Source organism: Apostichopus japonicus, chromosome 8, assembly GCF_037975245.1.
Source record: "Apostichopus japonicus isolate 1M-3 chromosome 8, ASM3797524v1, whole genome shotgun sequence".
Classification (NCBI taxonomy): domain Eukaryota; kingdom Metazoa; phylum Echinodermata; class Holothuroidea; order Aspidochirotida; family Stichopodidae; genus Apostichopus; species Apostichopus japonicus.
Genome location: NC_092568.1, coordinates 22,723,960 through 22,745,968, shown reverse-complemented (window position 1 = coordinate 22,745,968; position 22,009 = coordinate 22,723,960). Strand labels below are relative to the sequence as shown.

At 36.0% G+C, this 22,009-nt stretch overlaps 1 protein-coding gene across 2 annotated transcripts in view; it reads right to left on the bottom strand.

The window, feature by feature from the left end:
• Positions 1 to 22,009, bottom strand: part of LOC139971087 (BTB/POZ domain-containing protein 7-like) — an 82,256-nt gene that overhangs the window by 5,610 nt on the left and 54,637 nt on the right. For both annotated transcript variants that reach the window (XM_071977274.1, XM_071977275.1), the window contains exon 9: positions 12,583 to 12,887. In XM_071977274.1, coding sequence (XP_071833375.1) covers positions 12,583 to 12,887 — 305 coding nt within the window. The remainder of the gene's footprint in view (positions 1 to 12,582; positions 12,888 to 22,009) is intronic.

The window sequence follows — 22,009 nt, the reverse complement described above, 5'->3', positions numbered from 1 at the left end:
TCATACAAAATCCTTCCAGTGTTTGCTGATTTTCACAAGTACTTTCAAAGAGTAATACAGTAGTATTCTAATCAGCAGTATATTTTCTTGTTAAATTCAGAGCAAATAATTTTGATCCTAGGCATTACCTAAATCTTCTATGGAAGAAGGAGTGGGGTCGTCGAATAACAGGAAAAGTTACGTGAACAAAACTACACTTTTGTAAAGGCAATAGCAACGATAGTCTAGCCAGTCTGACACTAGACATTCTGGAAAATTCCGCTCACCTATAACCTGACACCAGCGTTATCTATGTGGCTTCCTTTATTCTCAGCATTCCTGGGTAAGTAACCATATGATATACTCAAGCCTGCTAGATCAATCAGCACATTTTTTTTTCTTCCTAACAATGGTTCATTTGCACTGCCAATAGCCACACTTGAGATCTAAATTTGAGTTATTCCACTTGGTTTGAAGAAAGATAGGGGAAAATTTTGTCTCTAATTTGAAAAGTTATCAGCATTGCCCACTTTTGGTTCTTCTAGCAAGTTTTAGAATGCTAAAACTTGGGAATGATTTCAGATTATCTACCAGACCTTGGTACAGCTACCGATGATCAACAAATTGCTTCATTTGGTTGAAGTAATATTTGGGATATTTTGTCACCACATTTGCATATGACAAACATGAAGCATGAGCTCATCTGCTCTTAATATAATTACTTAAAACTGAACTAACCAGCCAAAGAACTTAAAATACTGTCTAAAACAGTCAAAGGATCTGAAAATTCCATCCTAACAGAAGATATTCTTCTGAGGATAAAAGAAAACAGATTGTAAAAGGCAACAGAAGCAAGACATTGAACAGTGAAAAGAGTGAAAAAACCTAAATTCCAGACTATTAGGCAGTGATATAAAGGAAGCAGGAGAAACATGGACTGCTGGAGATGAGAGAACTCCAGGGGGATAAACTCTGCAGACGGGTTTATTTTCTCAGTCATTTCCGTTACAATTTCTCATCCCGCTTCTGCAGTTCCCTGAATTAACAAAGATCTATATCTAAATGCGAGAGACGGGTTTTCACGATCCTCTCAAAACTTGAATCTTTTCATCTTCTTGACCCTTTCCAGGAAATTTTTTCCCAGTTTTCCTTTGGGCTTGGACTCTTCACTTTGTCAAGTCTTCCATTACAAGCAAGTTACTCTGACAAAGTCCACTGCAATCATTCAGATTTCTATGGTACTCGAACCTGCTTTATATTCCGCCATTTGAAGTCCATAGAGAGTGTATTCTATGATGCTCTCAGATATAATGTTAGCTCTGAGTGCCACTTTCCCCCAGGGGTGGTCACCAGATACAAAGATCTTATTTGATATTTCTTCAGGTGAACCCTGGAAGGCATCGTATATCTCAAGACTCTTTTAAAGAGGGACTTTGCATCCCTAGGTGGACAAACACTTTCTCATTTTTCCAATCATCTAAATTTACTATTTTTTATTATATGGAACAAGATTTTAAGTAACAGAGTACTAGTCAGTATTGACACTTATTCCTTTCTACTGCATTGGAAACTGGGAATCTTTTGGGTAGATGGACAAACGACTACGCTGGGTTAAACCCTACGATTTGGGCTGTAATACCTTATACATATTATCAGACGTTTTGGTTATCATACAAATCGCTACTAACTTTACATAGCCATGCATATTATGCATATTCATGATCTGTGACATAATAAACAGATCTAGCCAGTTCGGTAAGCTTTTAACAGACTTCAGGGTAAAATGATGTATTTTAAGTCTTACCATTCAATATGCATGTTACACTGCTATACAAAACAGTCAATATAAATTTCGTACACAGTCATTTGAGCCTTTTTGCAAACTAGTACAGAATGCCAAAATGGCGCAAGACAACTATGTAACTGATATGTTAAAATGTGCACAGAAACAACAGATACATGATTACATCGGTTAAATAAAGTTTATCAGTTAATGTAACCAGAGATGTATCTCTCAGCATACTGTATCATCATACAGTAGTTGGTGAATGTTTAAAGGATGACTTAAAGCAGAATTTTAGTATCGATATGTTGTCATCCACGAAAAAATAATTGTGTGCTGGTAAGGTTTCTATTACTTTTCCAGTTTACAAGATATGCACCATTAAAATATGCTCAATGTCTGGAATGCTCCTTTAAGGCTAAACTGACGACAACATCGACTCCTCAGTACAGTTCTTGATGGTAATGTTAATCAATTTGTTTTATTATAAGTTCTAACAACTCACACAACACCTGTTCCTTTAACTCCACATAAATAACATACGATCCCTGGATGACATTCAAGACCATTTGTCTTTAACAACGTTATCATGCTTTTGGAAACATATTATTCAGGCCATAGGTGTCTTGTTTTCCCATTGAATTACTATGTTGCATCTGAGAGACTGATTAAAATAGTCTCCATGTTAGGCTACACAGTGCAGTCACGTTTCAATTGATGAACATTGTCTGTTTAAAGGGTCGTTTCTCAAAACAAAAATGTGTTTATAGAAATGCAACCAGGACTAACAGCAGTGGTTTTTAACCGTCTACCAAGTGTTAACTTCGAATGCTGTTATCTGGAAAAAGGGTAGGTACAGAAGGATATTAATGAAAACTAAACTTCACCGGGATGCTTAGAATTTGTTAGTCTTTCAACTGTCGAGAGCAAACTTTCCTCTAAGCTACTGACTTCTAGATATTCTCTGTCATCTCTGATATTTTTTTGCTCAAAGATCTGTGCACTTTGGGGTTAATCACAAGGACGTTTATCTCAACTCTTCCAGCCCTTGCATCACATTTCCTCTAATTTTATTTTCACAAGAGAGAGAACAAAATCACCCGGAATATTTGTCAACACAAAACCTCTAAGGGCAAAAAATTTACCTCGTTATATGAATTCCAGAATAGGAGAGCAAGATAATGAGTTAAAAGCTTTTGTATTACAGAGTAATTTGGGCATGATTATCATCACAAAGTAGAAGTCACATCATTACAAAACCAATGAACATTTGATGGATTTCTGGTCCCTAAAACAGAAACAAGACATCGATACTCTTTACATTCCTTGAAATGGTGACAAATCTTTCGCCAACATATATATTTTTCCCCAAATTTACACGTCCCATCCAAAGACTTTGTGTAACATCGTAAATCTAAACCAAAATTCTCAAACGTTAAACCTAATTTTCAGATTTAAGATAAAAATGAAAACCGTAGACAGAATTGTTGTATCAGGGTTCAACATCCTGTTCCTGACTAGAGGAGGGTATGTTTGAGTCCCCACCACTGTTAATCCAGACAAAATAACCTGATGGGTTAATATCTTTCAACAGGCCAAATACACTATGTCCAACAGACTTCTCTTTTCCTTACTACATGTTTTTGAGAATGTCCTTTAAATGCGATTCATTTTGACATATTCCTATCTGTCACATGTTTACTAACATGTATATACACAAGATAATAAACAAAAGTCTTTCTAAGAATCTAATACTTAGCTATGATACCGTACACGTATATTATGATTGCCAGATGCGGGGAAATACAAAGAGGAGAGCGAAGTAGACCAGCACTTGCACTACCCCACCCCCCATCCCCGTCCCCCCCACAATGCCCTCCCCTCATCAAGATTTTTATTTCATACTTATTGTATGTATATTCCATAACTTACCAGGGTTGGATGTTTACGAGTGACAAGCTTACATGTTTCCTCACAACCTCAGCACTCTGGCTCTACCGTGTCTAGAGTGAACTGGTAACCTTTAACTCTGGGCGCCCTCTATGACCGGACCCTGGTGGTCAATGACCTTCCTTATCATTCTACCACTCAAAGTGTTAAGAACATTCATATTCGCCTCTTTTTGGTTTTGTTCGCATCTTACAGGAACTGTTACGACCTCTTTAGGTGTATATCATTTATATATGCAACTTCAAAACTTCAAAAATATTCAGTGAACTGGAATCAGGGTTAATTTTAGAAGCACCTTGCATTTCACACAACATTGACAAGACAAAAAAAAATGGGGAAATAGCAGCATTGTACTTTTCCACTGGCAAAAGTCTTCTTTACTATTTTTTTGTACATTTATCTTGACAACTGACAACAAAGCTTCTGAACATCTTTGCAACAAAAACATCTCTGACATGATAAATTAAAATAAATCTGGCACGGGATTCAGAAATGTCATTTTACTTATCTCCTAAATGTTGTCATGAGGTGAAAAGATATACATACTACATGGCACCCATAAAAAACGATCATAAACACTTTGAAGTTCAACATTTTTCTTTGACTCTCTGATAAGAAACACCTGCTTTATGCACCATAATCGATACTCAATCTGATTTCAGGAGCACAAGCCATCCAAAGAGGAAACAATCACCAGAAGGAAGAAAAATTCACTCAGCTTTGATCTTTTCATCTCTTTTCTTGCAATAATAAAATCAATTTAAGAGAGAGTTGTCATGGTCAGAAAGGATCGAGAGAGTACAGGTTATACATATATATAAATATATACATATAGATATAAATATATATATATATATATATTCATATAAATATAAATATAAATATATATATATATATATATATAAATATATATATATAAATATATACATATAGATATAAATATATATATATAAATATATACATATAAATATATACATATAGATATATATATATATATATATATATATATATATATAAATATATGCATATAGATATAAATATATATATATATAAATATATGCATATAGATATAAATATATATATATATAAATATATACATATAGATATAAATATATACATATAAATATAAATATATATATATATAAATATATACATATAGATATAAATATATATATATATATATATACATATAGATATAAATATATATATATAAATATATATATATAAATATATACATATAAATATAAATATATAACATATAAATATATATATATATAAATATATACATATAAATATAAATATATAACATATAAATATATATATATAAATATATACATATAGATATAAATATATATATATATAAATATATACATATAAATATAAATATATATATATATAAATATATATATATAAATATATATATATAAATATATACATATAAATATATATATATAAATATATAAATATAAATATATATATATATAAATATATATACATATTTTTATATATATATAAATATAAATATTTTTTTTATATATATATATATATATATATATATATAACACTATTCATTGCTGTTTTTCAAGTTCCATTCAAATTAGTTTGCAAAGACAAAGTCATTCGGCATTGCATACACTTAATGTGTGAAAAGTGTTTAACATCCTCCAACAGACTCTAGTCTAAATCTAAGTTTTCAAACCATCTCATCTCTAAATAAGATGCTAGAAAGTCAAAAGCAGTCAATCTTCAAACAAGCAATTTTATAATTGCTATTTTCAGTATTTTCAGTCTCCTCCGTAACCTTTTCCTCTTTAATTTAGCGCTACTCAATCAGTAAGAATCATGTGGGATGACTATCGCTCCAGGAAAAAACTTTTGAAAGTTTTAGCGCTCTAAAGTTTGGAAACACTCCTGTTATAACCTTTAACAGTTGAAAAATTAGTGTCCAATTTAGCTCAACTATCCTAGCTAAGCTACAGGGCATCAACGTAATTTTTTCCAGAATAAATATGACAGCAATTACTGTTAAGAGCTACTTGTTTGTCCTTTGCAGATTAGAGCGCACTGTCTTCACCTTTTTTGCACTTATAGTTATAACTACGTCACAAACTGGGCTAGTGCTGCAAGGCAGGAAACCAAAGGCTTCTCCTAATTGCTTGAGTTTTAGGGCACTAGATACAAATACTTCCTGTAATGTAAATACTTAAAAAAAAAAAAATACAAAATACAAAACATGATACTGACTTCATTGTTTTTAAACTTAAATATGAATGCAGATGTTATCATGCACAAATAAGGAACCTGTAAATTACATCATATCTCACATCTGTGTGGAACTCATAACTTTGATCTGTAAGAGGCTTTATCCCATCATGTTTGGTACTATTAACATCTAAAGGATATTGACAATATCTCCATACATTGAGGACAGAACAAGACCCAGGATTTTGAAAGACGCGGAGAATGTCAAGGTTGTTTTCAGATCGTCCTACTGTAGCGCGCGCACCATGGACGAGGGAATGTCCTATGTATAGCTGCTTAAATATTCTCTGAATGTAATTAAATCTATTTCTAAGCTCTCAGTCTCAGGAGAATAAATGGGATTTGACATTTTGGACAGTCGATTGAGGACATCAGTTTGTATGGTAGTAGTGTGCACTTCAAACAGCTGACAGTGAGCAAGCATATAACCTGCTACAGCCTTGATGCTGCAAGCTCTTGTATACTGTCACCTGCAGAGATATTACAGCCTTCACGATATATATAACACACAGATGTTTGTGATGTCATAATCACTGACTGACTGTGGTAGACAAATTTACAATGGAAAATTAAATTCCAAGTTGTTGGTTTAAAACCTCATCTCAACTAACTGAGCAATGGTTGATTGAATGTGACACAGTTAGATATACCTGAACATTCCTTCCTTGAGATATCATGTTTGCAAGGGGGAATCACGCATACATACAAAATAACACATGCCATCATGATAGCAAAGCTTGCAATTTAACATTGAAGCAAACTCGAAATCAGAAACTTAAGTCTTATCGAAAAAACGCTGGTAGGCACTTAAAATGGTCTCATGAGAAGGAGGGGGCAATGACCGGGGAGCCGGTCATGGAGGGTGCACAGTGTTAAAGGGAATACCATGGACATTATAGGCACAGTAGAACGGGTGCTAAGGTTGTGAGGAGACAGGTAAGCGAGGAACGAAGTAAATACTTAATTGTCAATCTGGAGAACTTTTATAAACCAATAAATTCAAAAAAAATTCATAGATCTTGCTTACATCCAACTTTTCAATCTTTACCCATAAATTTTCTGAATCATTTCATTTCAAATTGTTTGATGAATTTTCAGGAATCCAAAATTGCAATAAAGGTACATGTTCAAGTGAAAATGAAGCCCCCAAAAAAGAGATTCTTATATCCCCTCTGTGTTTATTACACTGCAGTAATGTTGCTCTTACTTTTTGTCTTATCGCAAAGGAGGCTGAAGTTCATCACAGCTCTTTCAAGAGATCACTTCAAAGACGTTTACTGGTAATTTACTGGATTTTATTCAATCTTTTTGTGCACTTTTGGTTATAAAACCCACCATATCCTTGCATTTAATCGGAAGTCGACTCTGGTTTACTGCTTCTTCTTTAGAGCAACATTATTTGTGTGTGGTTCCAAACTGGTTGCAATTGTACTTTGCAGAATTTCACAAAATGTAATCAGCATGAATATGCTTTCTGAGATTGAACATGGAACTTATCATCATCATCATAATCTTTAGCTATTTCTCACTCATTGACAACTACAGTACTTAGCAAGTAATTAAATAGTTTCATTCCCTTCTCAGACTGTTGTTTTCTTACTTTATTATTCATTAATCAGAAAGTCTACTAGACAAAAACACAAATTTTCAAATACATATAAATGTCCCTGAACATTGGAAGAGTTTAGATAATGCACTGTATCCCGACATGGAATTACAGTATTAGTAATAAAATATTTCCAGATGCAATTCTTGTGTCATTTGTGATGTACCTGTTGCACTCGTTCATCGTTGTCTAAAGAAACACACTATTGAAATTGTCAAACTTCAGTCATAGGGCATGATAGGTGTAACATTGAAGAATTGTAACGTTGAAGAATTGTAACGTTGAAGAATTGTAACGTTGAAGAATTGTAACGTTGAAGAATTGTAACGTTGAAGAATTGTAACATTGAAGAATTGTAACATTGAAGAATTGTAACATTGAAGAATTGTAACATTGAAGAATTGTAACATTGAAGAATTGTAACATTGAAGAATTGTAACATTGAAGAATTGTAACATTGAAGAATTGTAACATTGAAGAATTGTAACATTGAAGAATTGTAACATTGAAGAATTGTAACACTGAAGAATTGTAACATTGAAGAATTGTAACATTGAAGAATTGACAATAATTATTATTATGTGGGTGGGAATGGGGCTGTATCAAAAGAACTAGGATTCCCCTCCCTCCTATCTAGTCCTTGCCATGTTTTTTCAGAGATTGGCATAGACTATTTGGTCCTTTTCTCCTTGATGAATATTTCCACCATACACCAGTATTTTTATGAATTTTGCCTTCCCACAATGTCTCCCTTCGGATCTAGTTGACAGCGACATCCATTGATGAAATGCTGGGAAGCCTCATTGTACCTGAATAAATATCTTAGGTTCCAAACAATAATTTCTTTTATTAATACTTTGCTTACAAACGGAAAGCTACTGTGGTTAGGAATCTGCATCTGTACTGTAAGATATAGGGATAAAATACCATGTGATACTTTACCCAGTATATTAAAAATAGAGGGCAGTAGACCAGAACCTGGACAGTAAAGAACCCCTGTACGAAACTGATACTGTGTTGACAGATAAGCAAATGGTGTTGTATTAATTAATGAATTAATGCGATTCCATGTATCTGTGATTGCATGGAAACAGGTAACATTGCGTGTCACAAATATTGTTTATTTAAGCAGATAAAAACGAATTGGTAAAATGCCTAGAATGGTGAAAAAGACAATGGGGACCACAAGAATTTTTAATTTTTTTTTATAAAAGTAAATTTAATCAAAGTTACTTTAAGAATTTGTTGATAATAAGAGGAATTCAATATTCCGTACCAGTACACTCTTCAACTTAATCTAATTTCAACATTAACAGTGCGTTGATGAGTGAACAGTTCACCACTAGATTGAGGACTCAACATGCAAGGGTCACTTTTCCTAAAGTTGCATGTTTGTGTGTACGTGTCTTTTTGCTTCATGCTGTTGTGGTGTCATACAGCATTTCAGTTTGCAATCATCAATTTTCAATCCAAAATAATCAACAAACCTTTCTGGTGTTGACCGACTGTAATTGAGCAAAAAGTCCAGACAGTTAAATATGTTACATTTAAAAAGTTTTACTTAAGTATATGCTATAGATAAGAAAGTGTTAATGAAACCTGTCTGTGATAACTGACTCGCTTCTTGGTAATAAACTGTTCCTACTTATGGAAGTAATTTAATCCAGGATGTGTTTATGACTTTTTGTCATAGACTCCATAGGAAAGAAGCCATACTGAGAAAGCCGCTAAGAACCAATGCAGACGTGACTGTGAAGCTAGAATAGTATGTGCAATAACAATGTGTCCCAGACTGTGTCTCAATGTGTTAGATGTTCTGTGAGGTTGTCTCCATGACATTCATGGAGACCTGTTAAAGGGAGTGAAGACTCACGCACAAAGAAAAGTCTCATGCTGGTAATCTGACCTAGTTTCGAATGAGGTGTAACAGAAGTGTTAGACACCACCATCGAACCCAGAAAATACACACACAGCTTGCTACCGTCGGTAATTAGACACTAGTGTACAGTCAGTACATACAGCTACGTTCAATACCCACAACACAGATTACATATAATAGCAGCGATGGACATCTCAGGTCTAGATAAAAGATAACAAGGTATCACGTTTCATTACTGTCTGCATTTTGTAGGGACACAAACAAAACGTCACTTGCAAGCGACAAAAAGTTAACTTTTTCAATTGTCCGCAGGCGGTTGTGGGCGAGTCTTCAATGCCTTTAAATCAGAGAGGGCTAACCAAAAGCTCCAATCGGTGAGGTGTTTACCATACACAGACCAAGAAAGGGAGCAGGGATGCTAGATGGATATAGAACAATTTTGCTAAGACATTTTCGCTTACTGTATGGATCAAAAAGGTCTTGAATAATCCTCATCAATTTTAAGCCTCTGATTAACATGTTTTGAAATTCAGTTGTAACAGTCCTTTTTGTTTTTCTTCTCTTATCATGAGCGTATCTTTTCATGCTGTGAATAATAAAGCTGGCAAAGAGCCATTGCTATGAAGATGGGGTTTACACTGCCAAGGTCAGAGGTTAATCTCACAAGGATGGGAAAAAGACTTTTCCCATTTATTAGCAAAACAAGAGTGAAGTATGAAATATTTTCATACCTATGTACACAACAACCCATCACAAACAAGACTATGTACCTACTCCACTATTTCAAAAAATATTCTGCAAGTTTCCTCAAATTTCAAATGAACGATCACTACTCCATTTTATAACAAGCCAAAACAGAAACCACATGTCCTACTTTATACTTAAATTGGTTGTGCCTACAGATGAATCCACAGATTCCCTCCTTACTAAATACTTATATCTATCTAACTATTATATATTAAGAAATGGTGTAATGTGTACATCTCTTGTGTTGTTTATCACTGTCACCACTTGAGTCCAACAAGAAACCTGTCAACAACACACCGGATACTTTTAATGTTCCTTCTCATCCATCTCAGGTCTTTTTTAAATTTGACATTTATCAAAGTTCAATCATCAACAGTAACCCTCATGAAACAAGAGTCAGTGAACATGGGACAGCTCACACACACCTGAGCATAGGAAGATAATATTTATTTAATAAATTGTCAAAGGGTTCAAGTGCTTGTGTGATGACAGATACATTTAGGGTCCCTATCGCACAGAGGTGACATTAGAGGTTGACATTAATCTGTGGGTGGTCTAGCAGTCATACCTTCAGAAAATGGTCAGATACTGTTTGAATAGCAAATGGTCAACTTGAATGAGCAACAGTGGTATGCCCCCATTCCCCTCCCCTCCCCCCCCCGCTTTTTTTCAACATGAAGGGAGCAAAGTCCCAAATACGACACCAATGAGTTCAAGACATGAAGTTAAAAGCTGTCTAAAAGAAGGATGTACATGGCTATAGAAATGCACAGGGAAATTAAAGACAAGTCCATTTTTATGTTTAAGCATAATGGTACACGGTATTATTTGATTCTAAGAAATAGATTCTGCCTGTTGGGAGAGGGGGATGGGGAGGGGAAGGGAGGGGAGGGGAAACAGGACATGCAAAGTTTTGCTTCCTTCTCTTGCAGGGGGGGGGAAGCTTGCCCTTGAAAATGTATAAGTGTGTACATTATTTGTTTCTTTCTAGAGGAGTGTTCCCCCATTGAAAGACTGATAAGGATTTTAAAGAGTACTTCATTGCACAATTTTTTTAAGATGGACATCACCTTTCATCCAAAAGTTGTAAAAACCTGACTATGAGATATGACCCATGTACATGCAGTTCAGTTTAGCTGGAAGATTAAATGGTTTAAAAGGAAAGGCACTGATAAATACAAAATGTATTTTAGAAAACTCATGTCATGCAGACTTGTCATTGCTAGTCTTTAAGGCTGTAATTGTTTAATAGTTTTTAATCATTTGATAAGAGCTTCTAAACCAGTCTCTATGACAGAATACCGTGCTGCCCTACCTAATCGTTTTAAAAGACAACGTTAATGCCTTCAAGAACTTCAGTATTGACCACAAAATTTGTAAATTGTAATTTCGCATAACACCCCGCATTCCAACATATGAACACAATATTATTCTTTTGATTAACATCAAGACAGACGAGATGAATCAACAACATCTTGAGATTATCCTTTTTGCTTGCCTCTTTTTTTAATTGGCCAAGTTCTGAGAATTAAATGAAAAATGTCTGCAAAACCAGCTGCGATTAATGGAGCTTAAAATTACACTGAAATCAGAGTGAATGCAGGGCTTTTGCTTTCCCCCCGTAACAACTAGTATTTATTGTATAAATATTTAGATAACACGCAATTTTCAAAGAATAGAAAAGCTAATTTATAACTTGGGTCAAAAATGTTCCCCCCACCCCCCCCCCCCCCCCGTATTCATTGTGAATGACTGATCCTATTTACACAATGTGACAAACCACAATGATTGTTTTTTTTTAACTTCACCCAAATGAATGCAATAGGTTAAAGGAGTCTCCATATTTATGTTTGATGCCACTGTGTCATCTGTCATTCTTGAAATCAGAGCAAAATCTTTAGGTGTCCTTCAACCTCTTTGTGCAAATACTGAAAACCTAACTGATAGTTGGGACGTTATAATTCAAATATGTTTTAGTGGATAAATTGATGTGTAAACCAACTCTGTGTTGTGAGATAAAAGATCTATAGGTGGAAATTAAACAGTGAAACAGTGAAGTGTGATACTGTTGGTATTACTCCTGTTCATCTCCCACTCCCCCCCCCCTCTTTCCTCTCTCAACCATGCTTACTGATTTCTGAATATGCCTACCAGGAAAGTAATGTGTTTTGATAGACTGCTTCAAATGAACTATATCAGTTCTGTCAAAAACTCTGTTCTGGTATCTTTTTTCAACAATTAAAATTATGAGACTTTGATATCAGTTCTGTCAGAAACTATGTTCTGGTATCTTTTTCTGACAATTAAAATTCTGACACTTCAGCGAAAGTATCAAGACAGATGATAAATCTACTCGGGTAAGTGATGAGGGCTTACCTCGGGGCTCCTGGGAGGTTCATGTTGCAGTTGGAGATCCGGTGGTTCGTTCCATCTTGGTCTGAATACTTCCTCATCCTGGTCCAAGTCCTCCGCATCGGTAAAAGTACTCTTGCTGGGGGCGCTGTCAAACACTTCTACCGCCTCGTCCGGAAGACCAAATTCCCGGACCACTCGGACTTGAATCTTCTTGGCGACGGTCACACTGTCCGTGCACCTGTTAGTGAAAGCTCGCTGTGCGGTATCCGATCGTTGTAACTCCTTTTCTCGGCTCAGCATCGCCTTGAGGATCGTCTCATCTGGAGCTGATTCACGATAGAAGAGGAGGACAAAAGAAAACATCATCGGAAAATTGATCATAATAGTGGCATATTAATGAACATTTCACAGCATAGTTCGCACTGTTCCATTCCAGTGCTGACCAATACAAACCCTTTGTAAGTACGAAGGACATAAAAATATAAAATTTTTTAACCAGATCCTTTTTTTTTCAAATGGCTCTTCTCTGTAAGCTGATTGTCCAAACTATTAACTATGCAAGTAACCCAACAGAGGGGTGGGATATGTGCGGTGGGCTTCAGGGTTGCGATATGGTGCTTTATAGTGCACCCATTATAACAGAGCATGCCTACATTAATTCTATGCCTCAGGGAGAAAATATGATCTTGTAGAACAACCATATAGTCCCACTTTCCCAAGTGTAGCCATTTCAATAATTCAGTTGGGATTTAAGAACCGTTACAAGGCTACAAGGGTGAACCCCAAATAATAAAATCCTTGAGCAAGACAAGCAATGTAGTTTGAAATGTACTGTGATACAATCATCTGGCAGTATTTCACAACACAAAAGTATTTTAATATGTAAAAATTCAAGGTTCAAAGTATTACAGTTCAGGAAATGATACTGTATTTTTCCCAACAATCTTATCAGTCTTCTCTGCATTTTTTTATTTTTATTATTCTTTTTGAAGGATCTTTGGATATATAAAATCAAAAACACACTTGAAAGGGGGGGGGGGGGGGGGAGAGAGAAACCTGTTTACCATCCAACATACCAGTCACCTTAATATCTCTTACATGATGAATGTAAGTTTGCAGAGTTTTTAATCTGACTGCATTGACATTTACGAGGTGTCTCTGAGCAAGACAAATTTGAGAATTTCAAGGACTTCCGAGTTCAAGTCAGGTCTTCGTTTGTTCCCGGATAACCTTTAACATTGAACAATTAAAATCCCATTAGCACAGTTCATGACGATATCGCTTGTTTTAAAGATCCGTCACCTGAAAAATCTCGTAAGATTTTTTTAAATCAAAACAAGTTAGTTTTGTTCACCAGTTAGTGTTTAATAGTATTTAACCATTTGGTTAGAGTTTTCAAACCAGTGTCTATGACAGAATACCGTGCTGCCCTACCTAATCGTTTTAAAAGACAATGGTAATTCCTTCAAGAACTTCAGTATTTGACCACAAAGTGTTAGCAAGCTAAAAATAGCTAAATGTTAATCAACAGCACCTTCTGGACAGTTTTGACTCTCCTTATTATCCAAAGACATTGAATAGCATTCGATAAGGCAATTCAATATCTGGGTGAAGCAGAATGCATTGAGGGCTGCAGCATAAAATGCCTTACAAGTTTGAGCATGAGTGGAGGGAGTGGGGAGAATAATGGGGAGGGGGTGGGGACACTACGACTGTTTATAGGATATTCTCTTTAGGAGCCACAGGCTAGAGCCCCTGTGAGTTGATAATAATAATAATAATCATCATAATAAATGAGACATATATAGCGCCAAATCAGTAAACAAAAGTCACTGCTCAAGGCGCTTTACAAAGAAAGTAAATTAATTTACAAAAGAACAAGTGAAAAATTGGGTCTTAAGTAGACTTTTGAAAGTAGAAAGTTTATAGCATGTTCGAATGTGATCTGGTAACTTGTTCCAGAGTTAAGAGCCAGAGTATTTGAAGCCTCTGTAACCATAGGTCTTCAAGCGTGGTTTAGGAACAGTTAACTACAGTTTGTTGGAGGAACGAAGTGTGTGAGTTATGACCAGCTTGCTGGTGAATGGGGTGGCCTGTGGTGAATCTTGTCTTTAGGTACCATGTCGTATTTTACATTTTCCCAAATATCCATGAGCTACATGTCCCCCCCCCCACTCTCCACTGTAAGTTTTCAAGTGCCTCCTTTCATTCAAATGTTTTGCTAACTTATTTGACCTCAGCTTTGTGTTAAAATGTTCATGTTTCAACTCCTCCTAGCAGTGTCCTTTGTTTATTAAATAAAAATATAAAAAAATATATAAAAAAAATGAGTGTTTTGAATCACAATCCCTGTCATGACGGAGCGCCCACTAGAGCTTAAACAGGATACTACTAGCTTACACACACACACATATACATGAGTGACCAGTATCTCAGTTCTCTAGCATACTTGGGGGCACTAATGATGACCGTTAAACCAGGGAGCTGCTAGTAGCAGCTCCCTGGTTAAACTACGTTCCAGATTGCTATACAGTACTGTATGTATCTTCCCCGATTGAAATCCCGATATTCGATGCCGTAGTAGTTTCTTTGAATTTCACTTATGACACACAGACATGACAACAATGTCTTTCAGTTTACTAACAATAGTCTCTCTTTCATTCTTTTTTTTTTCTTTGGAAAGAAAACTTGGCAAGTAAACCCAATTCCTGCATTTTCACTGCCCTGGGAAGAAGTTAAAAGTTTAGTACTACACTATCATTGCAAAAGAAGACTATATTCCCATTTGAGTATCATTGTGTATACCTCTTAGCTCAATTCGTTAAAGCCGAGTTTAACGAGATCCTTAAATTGCTTAATTACCCACTGTATATATCCACCAGCAACCTTGTATGTCATTACAAACTTAATTTCATCCTCCTGATCGCTGTGGTGTAATTGTAGCCCTCAAAACTGTTGACGTATGGCAAACCCATCATCTACCACATATGACCCGTTATTTAAGCAGGAAAAGCAACAGACCAGCTATGCAGACTACAGTATACAAGTACAAGGTTCTGCTATACAGTGAGTGAATGTCTCTCAATGTCATCTGAGAAAGGCAGCTGCATATCATGTTGTGACACAGTGAACTTGTACTAATGTGCCGTGTGTTTACGTCTGTCGGGAATCCATGCGGGGTAACAGGAGCTCCCAAGGATGAAAGACAGACGTGAAACGTGATTTCATGACAAAAGCTTTAAAGAAACACTACACATTCGGTGTGGAAAAATTGCATTGTCTTCTGAGAGTGAAACATGACTACGGGGTGGGGTATTCAAGGACTAGCACATTTTTAAATTAATTACACACAGTATAAAGTTCTCTATGTTCAAGGAACTTGTCCTTCTTCTCTCCAAAATTCAAGTAACATTAACTGCAAAAGGTCATCCATATTTTATGTCAAAAATTGTAGTGAAATTTTTAAATATTATTCAGAAGAACCTTGGTTAAGATTCTGATCCTCAAAATTATCTGAAAGGTAAATGTCTTCAAGGAAGCAAGTATTAAAATTTCTTGCAATTTACATACATGTGACCACCATTTGGATATTTAGCATACATACTTCTTCTTTAAAGAAACTGGTTGTTCTTCATAATGTAAGGTAAAACAATGCCTAGAGAGTGACTTTCTCACCAAATCCATAAATTACAGTTTGTTCTCAAGTAACTAACGCAGTTTAGCTTTAAATACAGTGAAACATGTCTCTTGTTTTATCATTTTTATTCCAAATTAACTTTTAACATCTAGCCAAGAAATAGTCACCTGGAATCATCATATATGATGCACAATACTGGCACTGTTATGTATGGTAGTGTGAAGAATTGTATTTCAAAAGATTTGGAAATGTATGGACAAAGAATGGTTTTGTTTTTTTTTAGGGTATTAAAGGAGACACAGAACCTACCATCATTATTGTCCTAAATAATAGAGATAACTATTAAGATGACCACCCTCCCCAAACAGCTAAGGAAAAAATCTGATTCCATTTTGGGAGACATCTCAGATTAAAGTTCCGTCACACACACACGGCTGAAGGAGACTTGATCAAGTCTAAATATGACATCATTCTCCAGCCACATGTGCTACCTATTTCTAATGCTTGTCTGTGTTTATTTACACAATCTCGATTCTGTCCAAGGAGAGGAGTTTTGCAAATGTTGAATCTAAAAGATTGAAGCTCTTAAGTCTTAACATGACCTATTGATGATGGCAGGGGGATTCAGTGACAACACAATGTAGACAAAACAAAGGATTTTTAGGATCCTAATAGCGCTGTGACATCAGAAGTTTTAACAAAGTGACACCTCCCAGACACAACACTTCAAGTTAGGATATTTCTCAGAACAACGGAAATGGAACGAGACTTTTCGGAGCTGTTTTGGGGGAATTATTCTTCACAACTTAGATCTTTGTCGTATATATAAAGCTAAAGATGATGATTGGATTGGTGTCACCTTTAAGCACCTACTGTGATAGAGATGAAGCAAGCTATTCTGCGATGAAATGACAAGAGATGTTTGGTTGAGAGTTGAATTGACTGAAAAGTAGAATGGGACAGTATCTGTAAAACAGTGGTTAATAGTAGGTCAATATTTATGAGAGAGTTCGAGGGAGAATAGTAAATTTAGTCCACAAATTTACAGAAGCCATAAGACTGGAAGAACGAATGCACTGATCATCCGATTGATTTCACACAGACAGACAGACTTAAACTAAAACAAAGGAATCAAATACTTCCGTCAATTCTGCATTAAATCTTGCATGCTCTTTAAAAGCAGACAAACAATGGCATTAAGGGCCACCTCTCCAGGAGGTACTTTGGCTTTATTGACGCTTTACTATGAAATGTTCCTAATGTGTTGAGAAAGATAAACATGACATTTGATGGCACTGGAAGCAGTCATCCAAACTTGAGCTAAAATCCTGTCACTTTTTATGTGCTGTTGATTTTTTTGCCTAATTAAATTCATATGATTTGTTGGCTCGAAGAGCTACATACATGAGGCTGAACACGTATCAAAGGGATTACTGGTAGCTCTGTTATAAAATATTCCCAAAGAAAACAACCACTTCTATATTATGCTGGTTTTCCTACCAACTTTTTGTTTACCTCACACTTCTTCTAGCCCCTCCTCCCCTCCCCCCCACCCAAAACAGACAGCCACACAAAAACTGTTACATCTCAGAGTTTGACAAAGAAATGTTACACCATGTGCATTGTCAGACTCACGCCAGATGAAGATAGTGACACCCTTGTTAAACAGGGCAAGTATCCACATAGAAACACAACCTCATATTATGAATATGCAATAGCTTTGTAGTTAGATCAATGTGGCAAAATTTAAAATGCATTGCTATGTACAGTAAGGAGGGCGTTGTGGTCAAGTGGTTAAGGCAGTGGACTTGTGATCTAAGGTTAACAGGTTCGAGCCCTGGCCAGATCATTGCGTTGTGTCCTTGGGCAAGGCGCTTTATCTCCATTGCCTCTCTTCACCCAGGTGTATAAATGGGGACCTGCGAGGTAACTTGTAAATATAGTTGCGTGTGCCGGTTTGTGGCTGCACCCTATGGGAAGTCCCCCGGGGGACACGTGGTTGTGGTGCACTGTGGTGCACCCCAGGAGAGATTGATTGAATTGTGCACACTTTGGTGTGTGGGTGTGACAAGTTACCAATGACCAGGGGTTAAGTTGTAAAGTCATGTGAGGAGGCATTAGCCTCATACAAGACTGTAAACCTTCAACTTTAACTTCAACTTTACGGTGCAGTACGGTACTATAATGATAATAATATTCAATTGTCTACCACACTCTCACAGTGTGGTACTGTATGGTACAGCACAACACAACACAACAAAACAGGGCAGTCTGAATACATCAGCTACCATTCTGTGTGGAAGGAGAACCTACTATATGTAAAGTTCAAGCTATTGGGAACAACAGCGCTGAACTACTTACCAAAACAACTATGCCCACTTAGCCGTGACCCACTGCTTTGTGCTTATCCCCTAGCCTGGCTGGTATATATATTAAGTTAACTCGGTCATGACGTGATTGGGCTAATTGCCAACTGATGGCACAATTTTGAGCAATAGCGTGAAACCATAGCAATTAAGTTCTCAACATGACACTTTCCCCCACCAATGAAACAGGTGGCCCCCCGAAGGAAAATTACCCACGGTTGGATGAGTTAATTTGCATGAATGCAACCAGCTGCTATTTACTGCTCATAACCATCAATAAGAACAAGTAATTCTCATTCCAAATGTTACAAAGTACAATACCCTCCCCACCCCCCCTCCCCCCTCCCCTCCCCATCCCCCTTCCACCCCAACTAAACTGATCGCTTTCTGCAACATGCAAGTGACCTACACAGCCTAAATTGTGTGGAAATCAAATCCGGAGCTGAATTCTAATTTCTTGCAAGCTATCTAGATACTATCCTAAACCAAGAAGGAGGAAGTTGAATTAAAAGAATAGTCCAGGTTAAAAATTTTCTTTGTTATGATAAAGAGGAACATAATCTAAGCATTGTGGTGATATTTGCATTCAATTCCTATGTACCCTTTATTGAAATGTATGTCTAATTTTATACTCCACAATTCGATGCATCGATAATGTGAATGTACCATAGGTATTGGTACTTTATAAACTTTGCATCCCCTTTAGGTAAACTAGTAACGCTATCCAATCCAAGGACAAATCAATAGACTGAAAAAATAAGAAAAAAACAAAACATTATGTGTCATTGTGTTACTATGACTTCACACCTGTTTGCTTCAAGTTCACTTTCGGTAGAATATCAGATAACTTCAACTGTCAATATCTCAAAAACGGTACAGAGGAATTGAATGCAAATTTCACTGCAATGCTTAGATTATGTTCCTCTGTAACATATCAATAAGAAATATTTTACCTGGACTTTTCTTTTAAAGAAAAGACTTTCAATATTACTGACTTGTATATTTTTGTGCTGACATTTGCATAGGGAGCTGATCATGCACATCACAGGAAAGAATGCAATTCTATCTAGAGAACAGATACTGATTGCAGGACTCCCTAAATCCGCTGTAATACAAATCAACTAAGAGGAACTTTTCCACTTTCTCTTTATTCTCCCCCCCCCTCATCCCCACCACCCCTCACCTAAGCCTTCTCTCTCCTTTCCTAACCTTCCTTAAGCTTACATAGAGTCCTCTTGGTAAGCAAAGAACAGACTAAAAGTCAATGCTAATCAAGATTTTTACATTACAACAGAATTTTGTGACTGTAAGTTATTAGCTTAGACATACAACATCAAGCAAGTAGCATGCTTGAACCCAATTCTAACAGCGAGTCTTAGAGTCAAAACACCTTGTGCTTCCACCAGGATACAGATTTCTATGTTTACCATAGACCGATGATGGCAAGCAGCTTAAAGGCGAATCAGACTAGCTGAACAGGCAATGCATGAAAAGCAGCTGTACCTTTCTATAAATCTATTAAAAGGGGAAAAACTGGTCCACCCCAGGATGTATCTATTAGTGAAAAGTTCTGGATGGTGCAAAATTGTAGGTTTATAGCAAACATATTGCTTTAATTCTAAAATAAACGCTATGCAATTATATATATTTTTTTGTCTCTGTAACCTATTATTGAGACAAAGAAAAAAAAGAAAGAAAAAAACAAGTTTATCTCCTGGAGCATCCAGTAATTTTGATGAAAAATTTGAATAAATAAATAAAGATGAAAAGAAATAAAAATTTCCAAGCGTGAAATGTCCTAGTTCATACGAACCATGGATTGAATGTCTACGTGACACAATCAGCATATTCGATATCCTTGAGTTCCCGCTGTTGTCTAAACTTAAACAGAGGGCAGCAAAAAAAAGCTACACAAGAATGAGAGAGTCCTGTAGGTAATGTGAAGATACATATCTCTGCTATGATTTTAATGTTCATCATGAATGACATGTGACTCAGCCAGTCTCTTTAAAGCAGGACCTTGCATTAAACTTGCCCACCAACTGATATTAAATATGTAATACCCAACTTTTACCTTGTACCTCTGCCTGAATGGGTCGACCGTTTCAAAATAGTCCTTAATGTATCTACTGGAGTGACTTTTTTGGGGCATTCTTTTCAGACCTCGGCATCATTCTTTTTGATGCTTGGATGTTGAAGAGAATGGAATAAACTACTGATGGTTTAAAACTTTGGTGAACTGGTGATTTAAAATCCTGGGTGAAACAGTTATATTCCGCAGCGAGAGCTAGCAGATGGGTTGGGGAAGCACTATGCTAAACTTTGACCTCTTCTGGCTCAAAAACTAAAACATCATGGGGACATAAATCGAATGTGCTGTGATAGCCCAAGCCATCAGCTATCATATGGTGGATAAGACATGTCAGTTGAAAACTTCTATCTATGCTCCAGTGGCCTTAGAAAGTGACAAAGTTAGTGCGTATTTAAGTCAATCCAGCAATTAATTGTGGTATGACACCACACACAGGTACAAGAAAAATGTTAAATGTTAAGTCCACCAAAAGCAAAGTAGGGCTCCATAACCTTCAGAGGTTTTGAAAATAAAACAAAGTTCAGTAGATTATTAACATTGTGGGACACAGAATTTTCAGTTTTTAAATTAACTGGTTCATTAGTCACATTGAACCTGATCAAAGCACATCCTTTACTTAGATTGATGTATATTACAACTACATTTGAGTATCATTGGATTGGTTTATTCAAAATGACAATAAGGTTGCTGATCCAATCAAGCTGTTAAAACCTTGGATGGGAAGAACAGCAAAGCTCTTTACAGACACATCTGTATTTAAACTGACAACAACAGCTGTCTGTTGCACATATGCTCCCTGTTGGATAACTTATAAAAAATATTGATCTTCGCAAAGAACAACAGTTTATTGGGAGGCTATACCCAGTAAAGAGGTATGAACATTTTTGACCTCTGTTGACCTCTCTCTATAGCTGCATACCTTACAACAACAGTAAAACATCTCTCTATTTACATCCATGCATCCATGACATTTTTATATCTGCAGAAGAAGCTAGCCTGCATGAGAATATATTGGCCAGTGTATAAGGAAGTTATGATGTTTTGCTTAGTGCATTACAATATAGACAACATTTGAGCTTTGCTAACAGTCATATAATTAACATCGTAAGCATGCAATTAAAGGTCCACAGACACCCATGCATAACATTGTCCTAATCACTCTAATAGGCATTAAAAATCATGAAAATAGCTGCAACTCCTATCAAAATCCATCAATTTTTGACCACATTAAAAGTCTTTTCTTATGAATAAACAATAGCTAATTATGTACATTGCTGATGTAAAGGGAGTGACTGCCTAATTTTCTATTATGAAATATCCCTTTTGTTTTCACAACTTTGGTTGCAAAGACAG